This window comes from Amphiura filiformis, chromosome 5 (assembly GCF_039555335.1).
Source record: "Amphiura filiformis chromosome 5, Afil_fr2py, whole genome shotgun sequence".
Taxonomy (NCBI): domain Eukaryota; kingdom Metazoa; phylum Echinodermata; class Ophiuroidea; order Amphilepidida; family Amphiuridae; genus Amphiura; species Amphiura filiformis.
This window is the reverse complement of record NC_092632.1, coordinates 63958357-63977866: the sequence shown is the minus strand read 5'-3', so window position 1 is coordinate 63977866 and position 19510 is coordinate 63958357. Positions and strand designations below refer to the sequence as shown.

At 36.8% G+C, this 19510-nt stretch overlaps 1 protein-coding gene across 3 annotated transcripts in view; it reads right to left on the bottom strand.

Moving 5' to 3' along the window:
• Positions 1 to 2134: 2134 nt before the first annotated feature.
• Positions 2135 to 19510, bottom strand: part of LOC140153521 (uncharacterized) — a 62906-nt gene continuing 45530 nt past the window's right edge. For all 3 annotated transcript variants that reach the window (XM_072176295.1, XM_072176296.1, XM_072176298.1), the window contains 5 exons: positions 15615 to 15695; positions 13600 to 13833; positions 12257 to 12474; positions 7180 to 7238; positions 2135 to 4228 (listed from right to left, as the gene is read on the bottom strand). In XM_072176295.1, the coding sequence (XP_072032396.1) occupies positions 3267 to 4228; positions 7180 to 7238; positions 12257 to 12474; positions 13600 to 13833; positions 15615 to 15695 (1554 nt within the window). In that variant the 3' untranslated portion in view covers positions 2135 to 3266. The remainder of the gene's footprint in view (positions 4229 to 7179; positions 7239 to 12256; positions 12475 to 13599; positions 13834 to 15614; positions 15696 to 19510) is intronic.

The window sequence follows — 19510 nt, the reverse complement described above, 5'->3', positions numbered from 1 at the left end:
TAGCGATTCCTGAAAATTTCATAAAATTCTAAAACTCTGAACATCTTTTCAAAAATAAACTGTTATAAAACATTATCATTTAAACTGTTTTCCGAGATTAAAAACATTCTAAAAGTTTTCATTACATTACAGTCAATTTACAGCTAACGTTGAAAATATAACGTCAAATATTCTTTAAAAAAGTCTTTTTTTAATTAACAAAATACACCCTCTTTGCATCAATTCATTATTATTCAACATCATTAGAAAATAAACTTTGAACCCAATATTGCTGCAAAATGGTACTTCATGTCAATCATCCATAATATCTTAGAATGAGCAATTCCAGTTGAAATCCATACACCTCTATGGAAGACATGACCTTAATCTTCCACACAGGGAGTGTGAATTTCAAATGGAGTTACCTGTATGGGCAACTCCATTTGAAATTCACACTCCCTGTGTGGAAGATTAATATCATGTCTTCCATAGGGGTATATGGACTACAACTGGAATAGCCCAATAGTGGGAATCAAGTTCAGTTTGAGAATGAAGAGTTGTTGTTTTTCCTCATGCTTTTGTTTACTTTTCTGCCTGACTATGTATCAACTGGTCATGATATGTAGCGAAATCAACATCGTGCTGACATTATTCACGTCAAATATAGCACTACATGAATCATTCTTTCATAAAAAGGACCTACATGAACCTCCAACCAACTAAGAGAATCATTCTGTCATAAAAAAAGGACATAAGGTACCTTTTGCTTCTATGGGTTACAAAGTTATTTCTGAAAATTCAGTTTCATAGGTCACCACAGGAGCCTACAGGACTGCAGCATTTCCCATGGAGCAAATTTCACAAAGACTTACAAATGCACTGTAAGTGGTGAAAACCACCGGTACATTCACTGCAACCCAATGCTAGATTCCAATACTACAGTTTGTCCACTCTGAAGTACAAAGTAACAACGCGAGCATATACAGCGCGTAAACAGTGCGCAGTTATGCGTCTCTGCTGCATGTATGCGTGCCTTCAAAGTAGGCACAATGTGTGCGTCCGCGTCGGTACTTTGTACTTCAGAGTAGACTGACTGTACATGTATGATGGATTGAGGCACATGTGATGCCTTGCTAGCCTGTGTGAAATTGGCCCCAGGATGGAATACCAACCAACCTTTGGGGGTATATACACCATAAGCACATTTCATCCCTTTTAATTAGAGTAATTTAACATAAACAATCACCACTTTTTCACCTCATGATTTTAAAAAGTGGTACCCAGGACTTGTATGGTCTGACTCCTTTGCAAGCTTCTAAATTCATTAACTTTTCAAATTATTTCTCACATTTTCTTCATTTTGTCTTTTCCCACATTTATTTTTTCTTTGAAACAAACTTCACATTTTCAAAATGAAGGGTATGCAAACCAAATCCAATCTGAATGATGCGTCCATCATCATCACGTCAAAGTCACATAATAATCCAAGCATTTAATTCTCGATCATGAGAGCATGTACCTACTGTGCACACATGGTCAAGCACACTTTTCATAGAAAAACACGATCTCGACCTACCCTTGACCTATCCTAGCAATGACCGTATTCAAAGTCTGTGATTGGCCAGTCCTCAAGCAGTCACCCATACTTCATAGCGTATGGTCATTGTATTGTATGCTTGACGCAAATATCTGTGTGTTATGAGTGGGTTCAGATGATCGAAAATTAAATCTTGATTAGGCCAAGTAAAATAAAAAACATGTTTCACGTCCGGGTTTTTGAAAAAAAGGAGGAAGAGGGGGCTTTTTATTTTTTATCGCAAAATTGGTGTAAATACCCATAATTAGAGCTGTTTTAGCGCACACAATAATGCCTTCCAAAAGTGATCCCTGATTATTAGAAAGGCTATAGAAAGCATCTCTACTTCCTAGACATATTTTTAGAAAAGTTATGACTGAATTTCAAAAATTAAAAATATAAATGAATAAACCTCAAAAAAGGAAACGGGAGGGGACGTGAAACTTGTTTATTTTATTATTTGGCCTTATATAGGTGGTGTGCAAGAATATAACACCTGTAACAGCTGCCTTCTGCTAATTTTACATCATGTGTACTTTTGTTGGCCCTTGAACATGGATAAAGCCTTGTAAGTGTAAATTTTATAGTGAAGAGGTTGCTTCATCCATGTTCAAGAGCTAAAAGTACATGCAGGAAACACCTCATATTTACTTTTGGCCCTTGAAAATGGATAAAGCCTTGAAGGTGTAGACTTTATATTGAATGGTTTGCTTCATCCATGTTCAAGGGTAAAAAGTATGTACGAGGTTTTTCCTGCCCATTGATGACATGTTATTTGAAGAGTGGCTTTTGAGACTCTCTAAACTTGACTAGCCAACCTGTGAAACCATCTTATGAATTACTGATTTATATGATTTAACAAGTTTCTGAATTCTTTGTCAGAGCATGCACACCATAAAATCAGACAACTAAATTTTAGCCCAGGGAGGAGGCATACAAGGATGCGCTGCAAATATGGGTTGCATTGACCATTTGATATATCAATTTTTGAGGTCTATTTTGGTATATGGATGGATTATTTTTCAATATTTTCTAAAAATGTTTTGACATTTACCAAACATTTCTGAAAAATTGGAATCTTCATTACGTAACTTGAGAGAATATCCCAATAATTTAATACAACGTATTAGCCCCACTTTGAACAACGTCAGTTTCTAAATACAGGAGTGATTTGTTAAACTTGCACTTATTTTCCTTGCAGTAAATTATTGAGAAATGTGCAACATGGTATACAGATACAAAATTAATATTCTACTTAGGAGCTTTAATTTGATACTAATATCTCGAGTATTGCACGCAGCCCTAAAACTGTGACCTAAAGATGCATTCTGAACCGGGACTTTGAATAAGTGTTGCTCTCTCCATGTATATACATTGTACAGTAAATTATAGCATATGGCAGCCATTTAGGTGGTACATCTTTATTGCACTATAATACCCATACCAATACTTGTATACATCCAAATACTAATGCCCATACTTGTATTCATTGAAGATGACCTACTGCACCATACAAACCCTGGGTTTCTTTTTTCATCATTCTACACAATTCTTTTCACCCAAAATACCAAGCTTAAAATTTGCTTGTTTAAAATTTCACTCAAAAAATATATACCTCTTTGAACAAAAATTACGGCATCAATCCCAAGTTGCGGAGAGACAGGAAGAATAAGGAAATGACACGACTATTTTTTTACCATGTGGCGATGTATTATGTTCGGTTCGTCGAGTCTGCTGATGAATTTTGCTGCTCACTGGATTGCTCATGCTCTCCCTGCGCGTGTCCCCAATTCTCACTTGCACTCGCCGCAGCCTCATAATTGGGATTAAAATTGTACATATCAGCTGATGGTGACGTCGGAGGTAAACCCCAACCAGAGTTGTTATTTGCTTCGGCAGCCCAGTCTACGACATGGGTGTGGCCCGTTGGAGTTGTCCAACCACCATCCGGTGATAAGGGACTCATCGGGCCGCTAGCGGCTCCGTCGGACCCAATTTGAACTCTCAACGCACCCGGGCTTTCCTCAATCGCATCGTCGACCTCGACTTTTGGCTGTGTCACGTCCGATTGGTCGGTTGCTTGCCAAACACCGATAGGTTGAGCTAAAGCACCTTCCGGTGGACATCCTCCTTCAACCCATACATTACCTTCGGAGATCTGTGGTGGTACCACTGGAGGTAGTACCCCTGGAGGTGGTACCCCTGGAGGTGGTACCCCTGGAGGTGGTAGTCCTGGAGGTGGTACCCCTGGAGGTGGTACCCCTGGAGGTGGTACCCCTGGAGGTGGTACCCCTGGAGGTGGTACCCCTGGTGGTGGTAGTCCTGGAGGTATTACCCCTGGAGGTGGTACCCCTGGAGGTGGTACCACTGGAGGAGCTATTTCCACCAGTCCCCCACCACCACCACTACCAACAGGATTGACTCCTGTATCACTCATGTCTTTCTCAGGTCTGTGATCCCCTATTCCTCTTCCTCCTCTGCCCCCTCCTCTTCCACCCCGTGATCTTCTTATTGGTCTTCCCCGTCCTCTTACAATTTCCATTCCTTTAAACCCTCCAGGTGGCGGTCCTCCGGGTGGTGGTCCTGTAGGTGGTGGATGGCTCCCATTGTTGGATGATTGACCTTGATCAAGCCCTCCTCCCCCTTGTGTACGGATGTCTCTGTAGTTATCAGCTGCAAGGCAAACAAAGTGAGCTCATTACTAATGATATATAACAGAATGGGGCATTCCAGTTGAAATCCATACACCACCTATGATAGACACAACCTTAATCTTTCACATAGGGAGTGAGAATTTCAAATGGGGTTACCTGAATGGGTGACTTCATTTGAAATTTACACCCCTGTGTGGGAGATTAAGGTTGTGTCTTCCATAGGGAGTATATGGATTTCAACTGGAATGTCCCAATATCAAAAAATACCTTTGTTCGACGAAGATCGTTAGTCAATTAGGCCAAAAAAATGTTTGCTTGCCCTCCAGTGGGATTTTTGGGATGGGTTAGTCAGTCGGAAATTGTTTTTTTTTTTTTTTTTTAGTGACATACTACTTGTATTGGTCATGTGGAAAGATACATCAATACTTCATTTCAAACCTTCAATATACACCACAGAAATGGATTCAATTAGAACAACTGCATACTTGCAGGCATAAGACGCCAAGTTTATTGGAAACATTGATGCAGGAATGGGAAGTTATAAATGTTATAATGAGTTTACAGTAATGATTTTTTTCTTAAGAAAAATGTTGTTGGTCAAATTCAGCTTTGAAATGAAATTTAGATACAGAAAAAGTAATAAAAAAACCATTAAAATTATAAACTAAAAAAATACACAATGTTTTTAAAAGGGCCGACCCAGATTTTGGCCAATTTTGGGTCAGTCGGCGGAGGGCAAGCAAACAAATTTTTTTTTGCCTTATGCATGCGTTCACATTATGCGTTAACAAAGATCTGGTTCTGTTCACATTAAACATAACTTTATAAAGAACAAAATAAGCATACATGTGCAACACAGGTACTCCAACTAGAAACATTCAGCAATTCACTATGAAGCATGCACAGACATTTGAAATCACTTTGTCAAATTAATCTTTGCCGAACAAAGAGACTTATGTGCATATTAGAAAAAAATATAATTTTCAATCTTTGTCGAATCAAGCATGTGAACAGTCTTAGAAAATTACAAAGCAGACAACTTTTTGAAGCAAAATAAAACAACACATAAAAAAGTTTTTATAAAGTTAAAACATGAGGAGTTCAGACAAACTGGACTATTCCAGTTGAAATCCATACACCCCCTGTGGAAGACATGACCTTAATCGCCCACACAGGAGGTTTAGATTTCAAATGGAGTCACCCTTTCAGGTAACCTCATTTGAAATTCCCACACCCTGTGCGGAAGATTAAGGCCATGTCTTCCATGGGGGTAGGGAAGGGTGTATGGAGATCAACTTGGTAATTTGGAGGGAAATTTTGATGGTGGGAGATCTGGCTCAGTTGGAGGGGAATCTATCTCTCTTGCCGGGAAATAAAGATATTTTCCAGGCCTGGGTATGGTTGTGTGCGTGTTTGGCACCAGAAGGGCCCCTGCTTCAAAACCGCACCCAAGAAAATAAATTTTCTGTTCTTCTTCTTTCTTTCTTCCTCCCTTCGCTAAAATAAGCCAGGGGCATGAAGATTAAATGGGGTTACTTGAATTAGTGGCTCCATTAAAAATCTGCACCCCTGTATGGGAGATTAAGGTCATGTCTTCCATAGGGGGTGTACGGATTAGTACTAGAATCATCCAATTTACAACTACTCTATGAACTTGTCATGACCTTTACCAACATGAATTGATTCCATAGTAGACCAACTAATCAATGTAATAAATTTCTACAATATATCTGCTCATAATGCTGTAATAAAACAGTGAAATTAAGCCTGTCAGCTTTTGTCAACATATACAGGCATGATCTAAAAGACACATAATGAACCCTACACATCAGAATTGGGATATCCCAATTGAAATCCATATACCCCCTATTGAAGACATGACCTTGTTCTTCCACACAGGGAGTGTGAATTTCAAACGGACTACCTAAATGGGTGACTCCATTTGAAATCTATACCCCCTGTGTGAGAGATTAAGGTCATGTCTTCCATAGGGGGTGTATGGACTTCAACTGGAATAGCCTCTTGGATTAAAGGGACATTCAACGGTGTTCAACTTCACTCTTTTCACATATTTCAGAGAAACAATTTTTTGACATAAATTTAATTGCAATATATTAATTACCCTTTTTTTTAATGACCCATAACTATGAATTAGACGACATCTCTTTCCTCTAACATTGGGGTAAGTCACTAACAACACAAAACAGCCCAGACCTTGTCACAGATTAATATAGCTATACCATCAACTAGTGAGGAATGGCTCCAGAACAATTTTTAATATTTTCATATTTTAAATTGCCACTTTCCTTTGCATTTTATTCAAATTGAGATTGAGATGCATCAACATGTTACCCCCACAAACAATAAAACTAAATATTTGAGTCAGCAACATCATTTAAGGATACATGCAGGGTTGCATTTGGCAGGGATTTTTCACTATATCGCTTAAAGTACATTTTAAAATACATTTTTGAATTAGGTCCTCAAAGTTGAGTAAAAAATGGAAAATATGCCAATATTCCAGTCCAAATTTTAATCAATACGCAAAATTCCAAAAGATTGAGAAGGTAGTACCTAGATTTTTGACTCACTCTTGAACAATAACATGCAATTTATATCATTAAAAAGTGTAAGTATAACTATATAGTTATGGTGGACCGAAAATGTTGACGGGGAAAAATCACATTTTTGGGTATACTTTCATATTCTTGTCTTTGTTACTTTAAAAGTTAGTGAATTTTTTCCCCACCAAATCAATCCTATGTCCATCCTTAAATATCTTGCAGGCAATACATACTGAACATTTGGCAGCCGATCATCCAACACCTTATTTGCGGCAATTTGTTAACAAAAATGTTAGTTGTCGAAAATCAATTTTTGAATTTCTTACTTTTTGATCAGAAGAATTTGCAGAAAGTCTTTGGTAAAAATATCACTTGCTTGTAAAATCTGTACTACACAGTAAATTACCTCGTCTTGAAGACCACTGGCCTTGCTGTGGTTTATTCCTTAAGTCTCCCGTTCCATCCCTGTGTAAAATAAAATGATATAAAATACTGTATGTGAGTCAGTGCATGAAAAGTTATGTACAACAGCCCAGTTTTAATGGACTATTCCAGTTGAAATCCATACTCCCTCTTATGGAAGACATGACCTTAATCTCCCACACAGGGAGTGTGAATTTCAAATGGGGTTACCTGAATAGGTGACTACATTTGAAATTTACACCCCCTGTGTGGAAGATTACGGCATTTGAAAGCTACACCCCTTGTGTGGAAGATTAGGGTTGTGTCTTCAACAGGGGGTGTATGGATTTCAACTGGAATAGCCTGACATGTACACCTTGCACTGCTGCTTACAGATATGGAGTTTGAGATCAGTGGCTCTTATGATGTTTACAACTTGGTCACTGAAACAGTATCAACAGTCACTGATTCATGCAAAGCAGCCCTACAGGAAAGTGACTAACACTATGAACCAAATAGTCTCATCTGCAGTGTCACAATTCATTGACCTACATGTCTCAAAACTTGACCTCAAGTTGTGGGTTATGAGTTTTTGTACCCAACATATTCAAAGGTCATTCAATACATGTACAAACAATTTAGGGTTAAAGGACTGTGTATTAATAGATGAGCATGTTTTAGATACGATTAGCAGGTTGCTGACACATACTATCAGCATTGCAAGTAGCGACATTCGATAACTTGTTACATTGACTTATTTCTTGATACAAATTCAGTAAGGTGAAAAGGACACAAATTAAGGCGAGTCAGAGGGGAGCATTACCTAGACATGTTTACATTAAAATATTCAGACAAGTAAAGCTGACACACAAGAGGAACAGGACAAATATGGCTCCTACCATCCCACTTGCTTTAACACAGAAAATATTGTTTTACCTACAGACACATAATTATGCAAACATTTAACAGGTATGCCCAATTGCATAATCCAGTACTTAGCAAACTTCATTCCAGGCCACAATCAGGGTTTACACACAATCGCTCACACTTTCTGTACCCCTTCAAATGCAAAGTGAAAAGTCCCGACATATACAAAATCTTGAAAACATACATGTTCACATATTGCATGATTTGATAGAAAAACCGGATATTTTCAACTGGTAGTGATAGACAACATAAATATATCCTTCTTATTTTGATAACAAACCATGAGATTATGGTGGTACCTAGTGGGGGCACGAGTCGATAGTAATAAATTGTATTTAGTAGTGAAAATGTCGGGTCTGCAGCCCCCCCTTTGAGATTTTTGAACGTCCTGGCGGAAAAATATTTGGGTAAACAATTCAGACACATTGTTAAAAATAATTTAAAAAATACCCTCTGGGCAATGTTTTAAACCTCTTCAGATGAAAAATTCACAATTGAAAGGGTAGCAAAATGCTTAAAGAAAACCCTAACCACAATATAAATTTTGCTGATCGGGTTCAATGTAACAAATAAAACATTACCTTTACAGTGCATCCAATATATTATCTTGTAGTTAATTTACAAAATGTATTTATTTGTCATTTAAGTGATTTTATAACCTTATCAATTCTATCACAATTTCAATTCTTTTAGGCTTCTGCTTGTGAGTTACAAGCACCTTTAACCTTTAGGGCTCATATTGAAATACCCTACCACATTTTCACACAGAAAGAAGGCAGGATTCCCCTCGCTAAGCGCGCGCCTCAGGAAAGCTCGCTCATAAAGCGGATGGATTATATGCATCAGTGATACACCCTGCCCAGGATTTTAACAAAAGAAGGCTAGCACAGGAAAGCTGCAGGATGGCGCACACCTTCCTGTGTAAGGGCATTTCAATATGAGCCCTTACTGAACCAGATCTCACTAAATCTCACTATGAAAACCACTGCTCGTGCACACATTGCATGTGACTTGATGACGCAATCAGCCTAAGCTATATAACCAGGGAATCGTTGGCCGGGCCAACGTCACCTGTGTGGCTACATGCTGGGGATCTTCTGCGTGGCATGCGAAGGGTCCGAGGTTCGAATCCCGGGGGTGCCAAGTGACTTCTTTCTTCATCTTCTCTCCTTTTTCGTTTCTTCTTTCCCTTCCGATAGCAAAAAACCTGTGTGTTCAGTTAGGGTTAATCTGATGGCCCCTTGCACAGAACATACCAAAATTCATACTGGCATGATTCCATATACCAAACCAGCAGCCCTATCAACATAGATTAATATAAGTGACACTTTTCATAATTTTACAGTTCATCTCAATCAAGCCATTCTGGCTAACGTAACAGAGAGAAAAGCTTACCGTATTCGACATAATTAGTGCCCCTCCCCAAATAAGCGCCCCCATGGAATTTTCCAGTGACAACTGTCTAAAATGTCCCCCCTTTTCATACATACATACAACAGCTTTTATATAGCGCAATTTTAAATAAATGATCATTGCACTTTACAGAAAACTTACGCTACTACTAAAGACTACAAGAAAACAAATTATGCAAAAGCAGCAACATCAGCAATGGTTAAAAAGATGGGTTTTCAGTGCACCTGTACAACTCAATTCCTTCAAATATCATGAGAGTGAACTTTTATTATGGAAAACCTGAAACTGATAGAAAATCCTAAAAAAGTAAAGTGTATGTTACTCAGCACAAATACCATACAACAACCTAAAAATAAGTGTAAATTTTGGTAACAAAGAAAACCTGAATTCAGGTTTAAACCTGAAAATTCTCATGCCTGTAATAAATCAAATTTATTATGTAAATCTTCCAGCTAAGGGTTGTGCTGATTTTGAATTCAGACACACTACATCTTTAAAGTTTGTATATGTAAAATAAATCCCACTTTAAAATATCATTGCTTTAAGGGAAGGGGTATGAACGTTTGGACAGTATTTATTGTGGGACATTAGAGCACATCAGACATATCGAATTGCATTCTGAATACGAAGAATGTCCTTCTGATATCAAATAATTTTGATTTTTTGAAATTCGCAATGTAATACACATTTTATGGCAAATCATTAAAATTGATATTTTGATATTTAACAGTACTCAAGTAAACTTTATAAATCTGATGATTTATACTTAAAGTGTATGTAGGTGGGATGAAAAGCCGGTGATCAATTGAAAATTTTGACCTTTCAGTATTGAAGATATGGATTTTTTCCCAAAACACTAAGCAAATTTAGGTCTTTTGGGGGAAAAAATCCATATTTTCAATATAAAAGGTAAAAATTTTCAATTGATCGTCGGCTTTTCCTCCCAGCTACATACACTTTAAGAATATATCATTAGATTGATAAAATTTACTTCAAGGACTGTTATATATCAAAAATTTGAAAATATCAAATTTTAATAATTTGTCATAAAATTTGTATTATATCGTGAATTTCAAAAAATGAAAATTATCTGATATCAGAAAGACATGCTTCAGATTCAGAATGCAATTCTACACGCCTGAGGTGCTCTCATGTCCCACAAAAATACTGTTGAAACGCCATAAACGCTCATTCTAGATCCCTTAATAAGCGCCCCCTGAAAATTACCCACTTTAGCACCCAGGGCGCTAATTAGAGTGAATACGGTACTGGTACAATTAGAGCAGTAAGCTGCATTGTTATTATCTGCTCACATTTAATGAACAACATTAGGAAAATGTCAAACTGTATTAGACATAAACAATGTTTGGTAAATCGATACTGACACATGGATGCTCATTTTAAGTATTGAATTCGCAGACAATCAGTCCTAGAAAGAAAAGATAACAATTAGGAGTAATAAAATCCAACAAGATGATATTATTATGCTACTTGAGATATAAGTAGGGCAAGACTTACGGGGGCACGCATGATCACTCAAAGAGGGAAATTTTAGACATTGTTTTGTATTGTATCTTTAAAATTAATGATGATAAGTACATAAAAATTTGAGAAAACCGAATCTAGTTTTGTGTCTTTAGAACACAAATATGCAATTTTCATCAATTTGGATATTTACAAGTTGTTATGGTGGACTGAAAAAAATTGGCATGGAAAATCAAATTTGGCGCTTTTCTCAAAAACTGCTCATTTTTGCAGGAATCCGTCATTCTAGTTGGATTCCTTGCATCATTTCCTTTCTGAAAATATATACTTTTTGTACTTATTACCATACTTTTAAAGATACAATACAAAACAATGTCTAAAATTTCCCACTTTGAGTGATCATGCGTGCCACCTTACACAGCCTAACTCTACTCACTATTTCAGCAAAATACAGCACTAATTTCTTTGGATTAAAAAAATATTACTCTGTTTTGCTAAATGAAACATAAAACCTAATCTTTTAACTAGTTCTAACTGGCAATGAAAGTCAAATTTTAATATTTGGTCAATTTTTTGGAAATAAGGTCCAAAAAATTAGGCCTATTTTTCGTATGCTGTGACAATCAAGTCAAAAGACTTATACTTAGACTAATTTCAGGTTGTGCATTCTAATGTTTGGAAAACACATTTTCTGATCTTTTTTAAACGAATTATCAAAACTAACATAGAATATTAAAATTATAAGATAGCTCTTAGCCTATACTCAAGATTTTGAATGCTTAGACTTGTGCCAAGTCTTAGAATTTTGTGACTAAAGTTGTAAGGAAACGTGCAAAATTGCATGTTTTTGGGCTATTTTTATTCAAATTTGACTTTTACTGCCATTTTAGAACTAAGTAAAGGATTAGGAGTTAGCTATGTTTCATTTGATTTTTTGCACCCTAAAATTTGACACATTTTTGGGACATCTGAAATATTTTAAGGACACGCAGAATATATGCTTAGGTTGTCCTCAGGACAACCTCTATTTTCCCTTTATTTTGGACACTGCTAACAGATAAATAAATAAATGTTGACATTTATACAGTGCCTTTCATGTGTATCAAAGTGCTTGACATTTATTCACATACAATGCTCATACCTTTGCGCAGCGCTCAATGGACAATATTCAAAACAGCTCCCCATATCACTACTGGGGAGAGAGAGGGAAGTGAGGTAAAGCGCTTTGTCCAAGTGCATAATAAATAATTGCTTACCCCTGTGACTCTGCTTTCTCCTTATCCCATTCCCTACTCCAATCTCCTCCTCCTCCTGCATGTTGCTTATGTCTGGCGATTCTTTCCTGATCTATTTTCTCTCGTTCTCTTTTCCACTGCTCGTATTCTTTTCTTTCCTTGCCTGTCATTGTGACCTGCATTTCTAGTTTTGTTTGCGGACCTGGACCTCCGTGGCCTGAATAGGATCGACTTCCACCCTGAAAATAATAAAGTGATGTCCGTGGAAGTGGATTAACATCCATCCGAACCAACAAGGTGGTTCTCACAAACCACAAATGTTGCCTGCTTTTGTGATTACCTTGGGGTGCAAGCTGTATTCTTCATAAAAATGTGACAAGATTAACAAGTTGACCTTTGACCCAAGTATATGACCTTGAACACCACCAAGACCTGAAAGTTTCCATAGTGCAGCTATGACTCAAGTTTGGTTGCGACTGGTTTTGAATTGTTCATGCGAGACCATTTTGAACCAAAACCTTAATGCAAATAAGTAATCTTCCAGTTAGGTTTGACCTCATTTGACTTTGACAGGTGACCTTTAACCTGTAATGCAGTCCACACAATCTTTGCTACCCATTGCATGTAAGTTTCAGGCCAATCAGGAAAATACAATGAAAAATGAGAACAATTTTGAAAACCTTAACATACATACAGCCACACACACACCCACATACAGAAATTGAGTGCCTCCTCAGCATTCGTCAGGTGATACAATAACAGTATTTTAAGTTTGTTTTTACAGCACTTCAATTTGCACAGCAATATATGTCACACGTAACTGATTCCCAAATATACAGTTTTAAATGGGAAATTTGGTTGTTTTCCTGCAGGAATTTTTCATATTCAAACTCGCAAAATTAAAAAACACTAATACCAAATATAGTATTTTAAGGTGGTATAAAGTATTATGGCAGAATGCATAGTTGGGAGTTTACATTATTGTACAGAAATATATAAACCAATGTACCCTTTAACGTTTGTAAATCACACACTATAATACTGATGGCAGTCATGGCACCAAAGTCGTAGCCAGGGGATAATAACATAATAATAATAAATTAATTAATAATAACCCAACTTTTGAAAAAATACCAATCTGAAAAAAAGGTCAACTTTTCTGCAAAAAAATGCTGAAAATCAGCACTTTTTGAAGGAAAATTTTCAGGAAAAACATTGAAGTTTGCACTTTTTTGAAGGAAAAATTCACAAAAGGTCCACTTTATAGCTCCAGCACCCCCTCCAAAAAATAAATCCTGGTTGGAAAAAAAAAGAAACCAATTTGATACAATCCTATCTTCTAAAACGAATTAAAGCGGTCTTACCCTGCCTCTCGGAGAATGTGAAATCTTATTTACAACTTCATCAAAGTCTTGACCTCCCCATGAATGTTGACTTCTTCTGGTGTCATCTGGCCTTCTAACATGTCCCTGACGACCTCCTCTGTCTGCTCCACCAGAATGTTCCTGTGTATGACCCGGGTCCATTCTCCTTGGATCGTCAAGGAAGTTGTACACAGTCTTACTTGCACTGGGTGCTCCTGAACTACTAGCATTTTTCTGTTCATGAGATAAAGATAATAAGAGGACTACATTCACTGACTGATCAATCTTTAAGTTACTATTACCTTACTGTGAATGAACATTACACTACGAGGGGGTATCCAAATGTTTTTGACATCACAAAGAAGTGAAAGAGCTATACCAATGAAATTTTGGCAGTGTAATCGCTGGTCCTTATGTACATTATGGTCCAAAAATGGTGTCATAAGTATGTTTACTTTCTTCACAGGTGGCGCTATATGGACAGTAGGCGCATAAGCTTCAAGATGGTGAAAATTGAGGCACGCAGCGTGATTAAGTTCCTGCATTTGAAGGGCTAGGCCTACAATGCTCAGAAAATCAATGATGAAATGAAAGCAATCTACGGTGATGATTGCCCATCATATGGCACTATTGCTTTTTGAAAAAGGAATTTCCAAACTGGCCACATGTCCCTCACAGATGAGCCAAGAAGTGGACCTCCATCACTTATGGATGATGCGGCCACAGTGAAAAAACTCAAGAAAGTGGAGGATCTTATCATGAAAAGGTTATGCGCCTACTTCCCATCTAGTGCCACCTGTGAAGAAAGTAAACATACTTATGAGACCATTTTTGGACCATAATGTATATAAGAACCAGTGATTACACTGATAAAATTACATCTGTATAGCTCTTTTACCTCTGGGTGATGTCAAAAACTTTTGGATACCCCCTCGTACATATCACATAGTGGCATAGAGTGATTATTCCAAATTTGCCATTTCACATAATGGCGTATAAGTTTAGAGCTAGCTATATCCTATAATAGTTATTACTTTTTAACTAGTAAAGATGCAGTTTAAGGTTACTAATTATTTTAAACTGTTGTGATTTGGTAGTTCACAGCATCTTACGAATGGTAGTGAGCTTTGGCAAAAACTGCATTGCTTAATTCATAGCGAGCGTGTAGAAGAATTAAAATATCACAGATATACTTTTATAGGTGCTGCGGTTCTTGAGTTACGTTGTAAAGATGGCTGAAACAACAACACTTTTTTAAAACGTACATAACTCATTAACAACAATAAATTAAGCAAGTTTGCAAAGTATACGATTTGTAGAACTAACTTTTGCAAAACATCAATGTGTTAAATTTCAATAATATATTGATCTAGATAATGAAAATCGATTTTAGGTTGCTTTTCGACCAACAATACCTCGTCTACCCTTAATACCTTGAACCTTAACATTCAATTTTAAATGGAATCGGGTCACTGAGAGATGAACAGTGGAGGAATATTGACTCCTTACTATAGCATATCCTTCAAACATGTTTTTCTCTGAAACATATTTTGTCCTTCACGTTGCGACCGACATACCGTATTTCGTCAAATAAACGCCCCCGGGGGCGTTACATTTTCCCAAGGGGGGGGGGCGTTTATTCAAGGTCAATTTTAGAACGATAATTCCCATTAAAATCAGTAGGAAAACTTAAAACTCACGCTAAAATGACGAACTATGAACTAGAAACACTGACTTCTGGTTCACTTCCGGGTTTCCAATCCAGATTTTCGCCAATTATTGACGCAATTTACGACCATGTGGACAACTTGGTAAGCTTACTACACAAGATAGCATGGAAATATCGGCATTTTTGAAACATCGTGGTTGAAAAAAGTGGTGGGGGGCGTTTATTTGAGGGGGGCGACTATTTGACGAAATACGGTATATACCTGTAATATTTCCCAACGAGCAGGTGTGATAAGAAATTTACATCATCAAAGAATAGTTATCAGTCAAATCATATTATTATTTACCTCTGCTTCATATGCCTCTCTCATTGCCTGGATTTCAGCTTCTACCAAGTCAATGTTTGCTTGTTTCTTCTCTTCCCACTCCTAAAACAGATCAAGAAAAGTTACAAATATTACAAGGGATAGCACAATCTATGAAGTTTCCTAAATCCTAATATAAAACCTTGTTTGAGGTTAAAAGTCAAACATTGCAAATTCTCCTGAAGGTAATTGGAGGACTGAACTTCTCAAGCGCAATTCTTGTTAATCTTGGATTAAGATAAAACTCCAAATTTGAAATAGATCCCATTTTGGCTCTGCCTCAGACAGCAACAGATTTAATATTGACTCCTATTTGCTGACTTGGCTCAGACTCACAAATGGCAGACTTGACTCCACCGGGTCGTATGCACAAAGAGTTAGACCAGGTCTAAAGTTAGACCTGGTCTAAGTAGAATTAAACCCCAGGAGAAAGGACATTTTCCTATACATTTGGTAATTTTTGTATTATTTTTGAACTTTGCATTTAAATCTTTAGAATTTGTTAGCTACTTTTGGAAGGAAATAAGAGTAAAAGAAAATTCCTGATGGAACTAAATTCCACTTAGACCCGGCCTAACTTTAGACCCGGCCTAACTCTTTTGTGTATACGGACCACCGAGTTTAAATGAGATTCAACAATAACAATAGCAATGACAACAACATCAAAACAATAACACTAACAGAACAAAAACAACCATCAAATTCAACACTTGATTCATCTGAAACTTACGCAGTAAATTCCGCATGATTACACTCATTATTTTGTTACAAAAGGAACATACACAATATCTTTTCTGTCACATAAAGAAAATAACTCCTTTAATAAATCATAACAAAATATCTTGATAGATATTTGAAAGAGCACCATTATATTCAGAACCCATGACATGACTACAGTTAATTAAGCTAACTCAAATCGTCACACATATTCAAACTCAAATTGCTCTATTTCAACCCCAATAATACAACACTGTGATGAATTTCATGTTAAACTCAAAGCAGCTGGGTAAATGAAATCATGTGAATAAGTGATAGGAGCTGCTAATCATTAAAGAGGTACTAGCAGAGTTGCCAAATAATGCCATATTCACACAAATGGGCTGATACAACAAAATTTGCCATACTCAGGCATGAGAGCGTTTTTTTTTTTGCAAAAAGCATGACAAGCCTGAAAAAGTGTATGAATTCAGGCTTAAATGGGCTGAAAAAATGTGTAAAGTTAGACAACAAAATATCCTGAATTCAGGTTAAAGCCTGAAAATTATCATTCCTGCATACTTCAGAAATATTAACTGCTTTGCCTCTTGATTCTTGCGTAAATTTTTAAGCTTAAACAATTTATTGAACAACAATTGATTGGCCACTACTACTATGAAAATAATTTTATTACCCTCACAACCCATTATTCAAAATAGCATAGCGTTACGCTTGGTTACGTGTACAATATTTCCGCGATACGCGCCGTCACTACACATACGCGCTCCACCTTGAAGTAAACAATTTGAAATATTTGAGCAATTGATATTTTGTGGTAATAGAATAGAAATAAAGGGTGCAGCATTATCCTTTACACCCAAATAATGTGTCCTCGGCAGTAAAAACGTTTACCCAGGTATATGTTTCAGTGTACTCGACCAGCAAATTATGCACCTACTTCACTAACATTGTATATACCATTGCATGGTACTCAAAGGACAATATCCATAACAGCTCCCCATTTCACCCCTTGGTAGAGAGATGAACCGAGGCTCGAACTCACAATCCTCCAATTGATAGACAAAGCCTGTACTGCTGCGCCACCGATTGCAATGGTAAACTCAATTGATAAGATAAGAAATGGCCTCACAGTGAAATTGGAGGTTCATCCACTTATTGGGGCTATGAGATAACCATCTACCATCCCCACCTTTGGGCTCCAAAAGTGGCAACCCTGTTTACTTTGATGAGAAGATATTTATCACTCACTTTCCAATCACCCATCGGCACACCTGCAAGTCATACCACTCAATAATTTCATTTATAGCTGTTTGCTATAAATACCCATGCTTAATTTTCTACAATCTTAATTAAATGGGCTCATCTCCTCTTGTTTACCAGCCTACATATAGTCAGGGTTGCCAAACAATTTCAGCCTGAATCGCGGGTCAAATAATTGAAAAGTCGCCTAATTTTTTTTCTTTACCAATGGTTTCTATTGGGCAGGAAACTATCGGAAGTCACAGAAGCCAAAGTTGAAAAGTCACTCTATTATTTTCTTAACCATTGGTTTCTCTAGGACATGAAATTGTCATAAGTCGCGGCGAAATTAGTCAAAAGTCGGCCAATTGGACTACCAAATCACGGGTTTGACAACCCTACATATAGTTCTGTGATTATGGGTAGCATGTCTGCCTTTAAGGGGACTCGGTGCATAACATCTAATATTTGTCATGGAATGAATATATTGATTTCCACTAATTTGATAATATGAATTTTCTGTTGAATCTGAGCTCAAACTTTTACACTGATTTGATCTGATTTCATAAAAACTACAGTCAAGTTTGTTAAATGACAAAACCTACTGAAATATTAATGCAGTTTTAGTAAAAGTACAGAATATTTTTTACACTCTGAAGTTTTTAAGGATCTGGAGCTTGACTGGTTCACTTCATATTTAGCCATCAGAAAACAGGTGATAACTTAAGGGGGTACTACACCCCTGGCCAATTTTGTGTCTATTTTTACATTTTCTCAAAAATGATAGCACATTGGTGACAAGTAAGATATGTATATTATAGGGGCAAGGACTACAACTACTGTACTGAAAATTCAGCAACTCAAGCAAGTAGTTATTGATTTATTGATCAAATATTGGTTTTCCCTCATTTTTGACTGTAACTCCACAACTGTTGTCTGTGCGGAAATAAAATTTCCAGTGCAGTAGTTGTAGTCCTTGCCCCTATAATATACATATCTTACTTGTCCCCAATGCACTATAATTTTTGTGGAAAAAAATGCAAAAATAGGCACAAAATTGGGCAGGGGTGTAGTACCCACTAAGTTGGAAATTCTATATCTAATATTGCCAACATCAATTTTGGAGCGCCCACAGGGGTCAATTTTGGCCCCTCTTTTTTGTTCACTGCAAGATCAATCTTTATGCAAATAACACCGCAGTTTTTTAGGCTGCAAAAACAGCTGGTGAAATAAGCAAAAAAATCTCTGCAGCAGATCTTGACAAAATTGCAACATAGATGGGAGAGAGCAAAGTGACACTGCATGCCTCATAAACAAAGGCTATGCTTTTTGGTTCAAATCTCAAAATTTTTGCATTTTGATCCAATCCTATCATGGAATAGTCATGTTTACCATGTCACCACATCCGTTTCAAAATATATTGGTTTGTTTAAAATATTTAGGTCTTTTATGAAACTTCACATAAATCTTCAATACGAAAGAAAATTTCCATATGATGGTCGACTTACCTCCCAGCTACATACACTTTAAGTACATATCATTAGATTTATAAAGTTTACTTGTTAAATGTCAAAAATGTCAATTTTTAATAATTTGCCGTCAAATTTGTATTATATCACAAATTAAAAACAAATCTAAAATTATTTGATATCATCAGGACATTCCTCATATTTAGAAGCAATTTGGTGTGTCTGATGTGCTCTCATGTCCCACAAAAAATACTGTGCAAAGGTGGATGACCGAGCCCTTAACAGAATCAGAAAATATCTCTCAGTTGGAAAATCTAGCATAAATCACTCCTTCTCCCAAGGATTATTTTGATATTGTTTCAGGAAATCAACCAGGACCATTCTGAGAGTTCCTGTGGGTTGGAAGACTACAGTAAGCCAAATTTAAGACCTCATTTGTTGAAATTGTTCAAG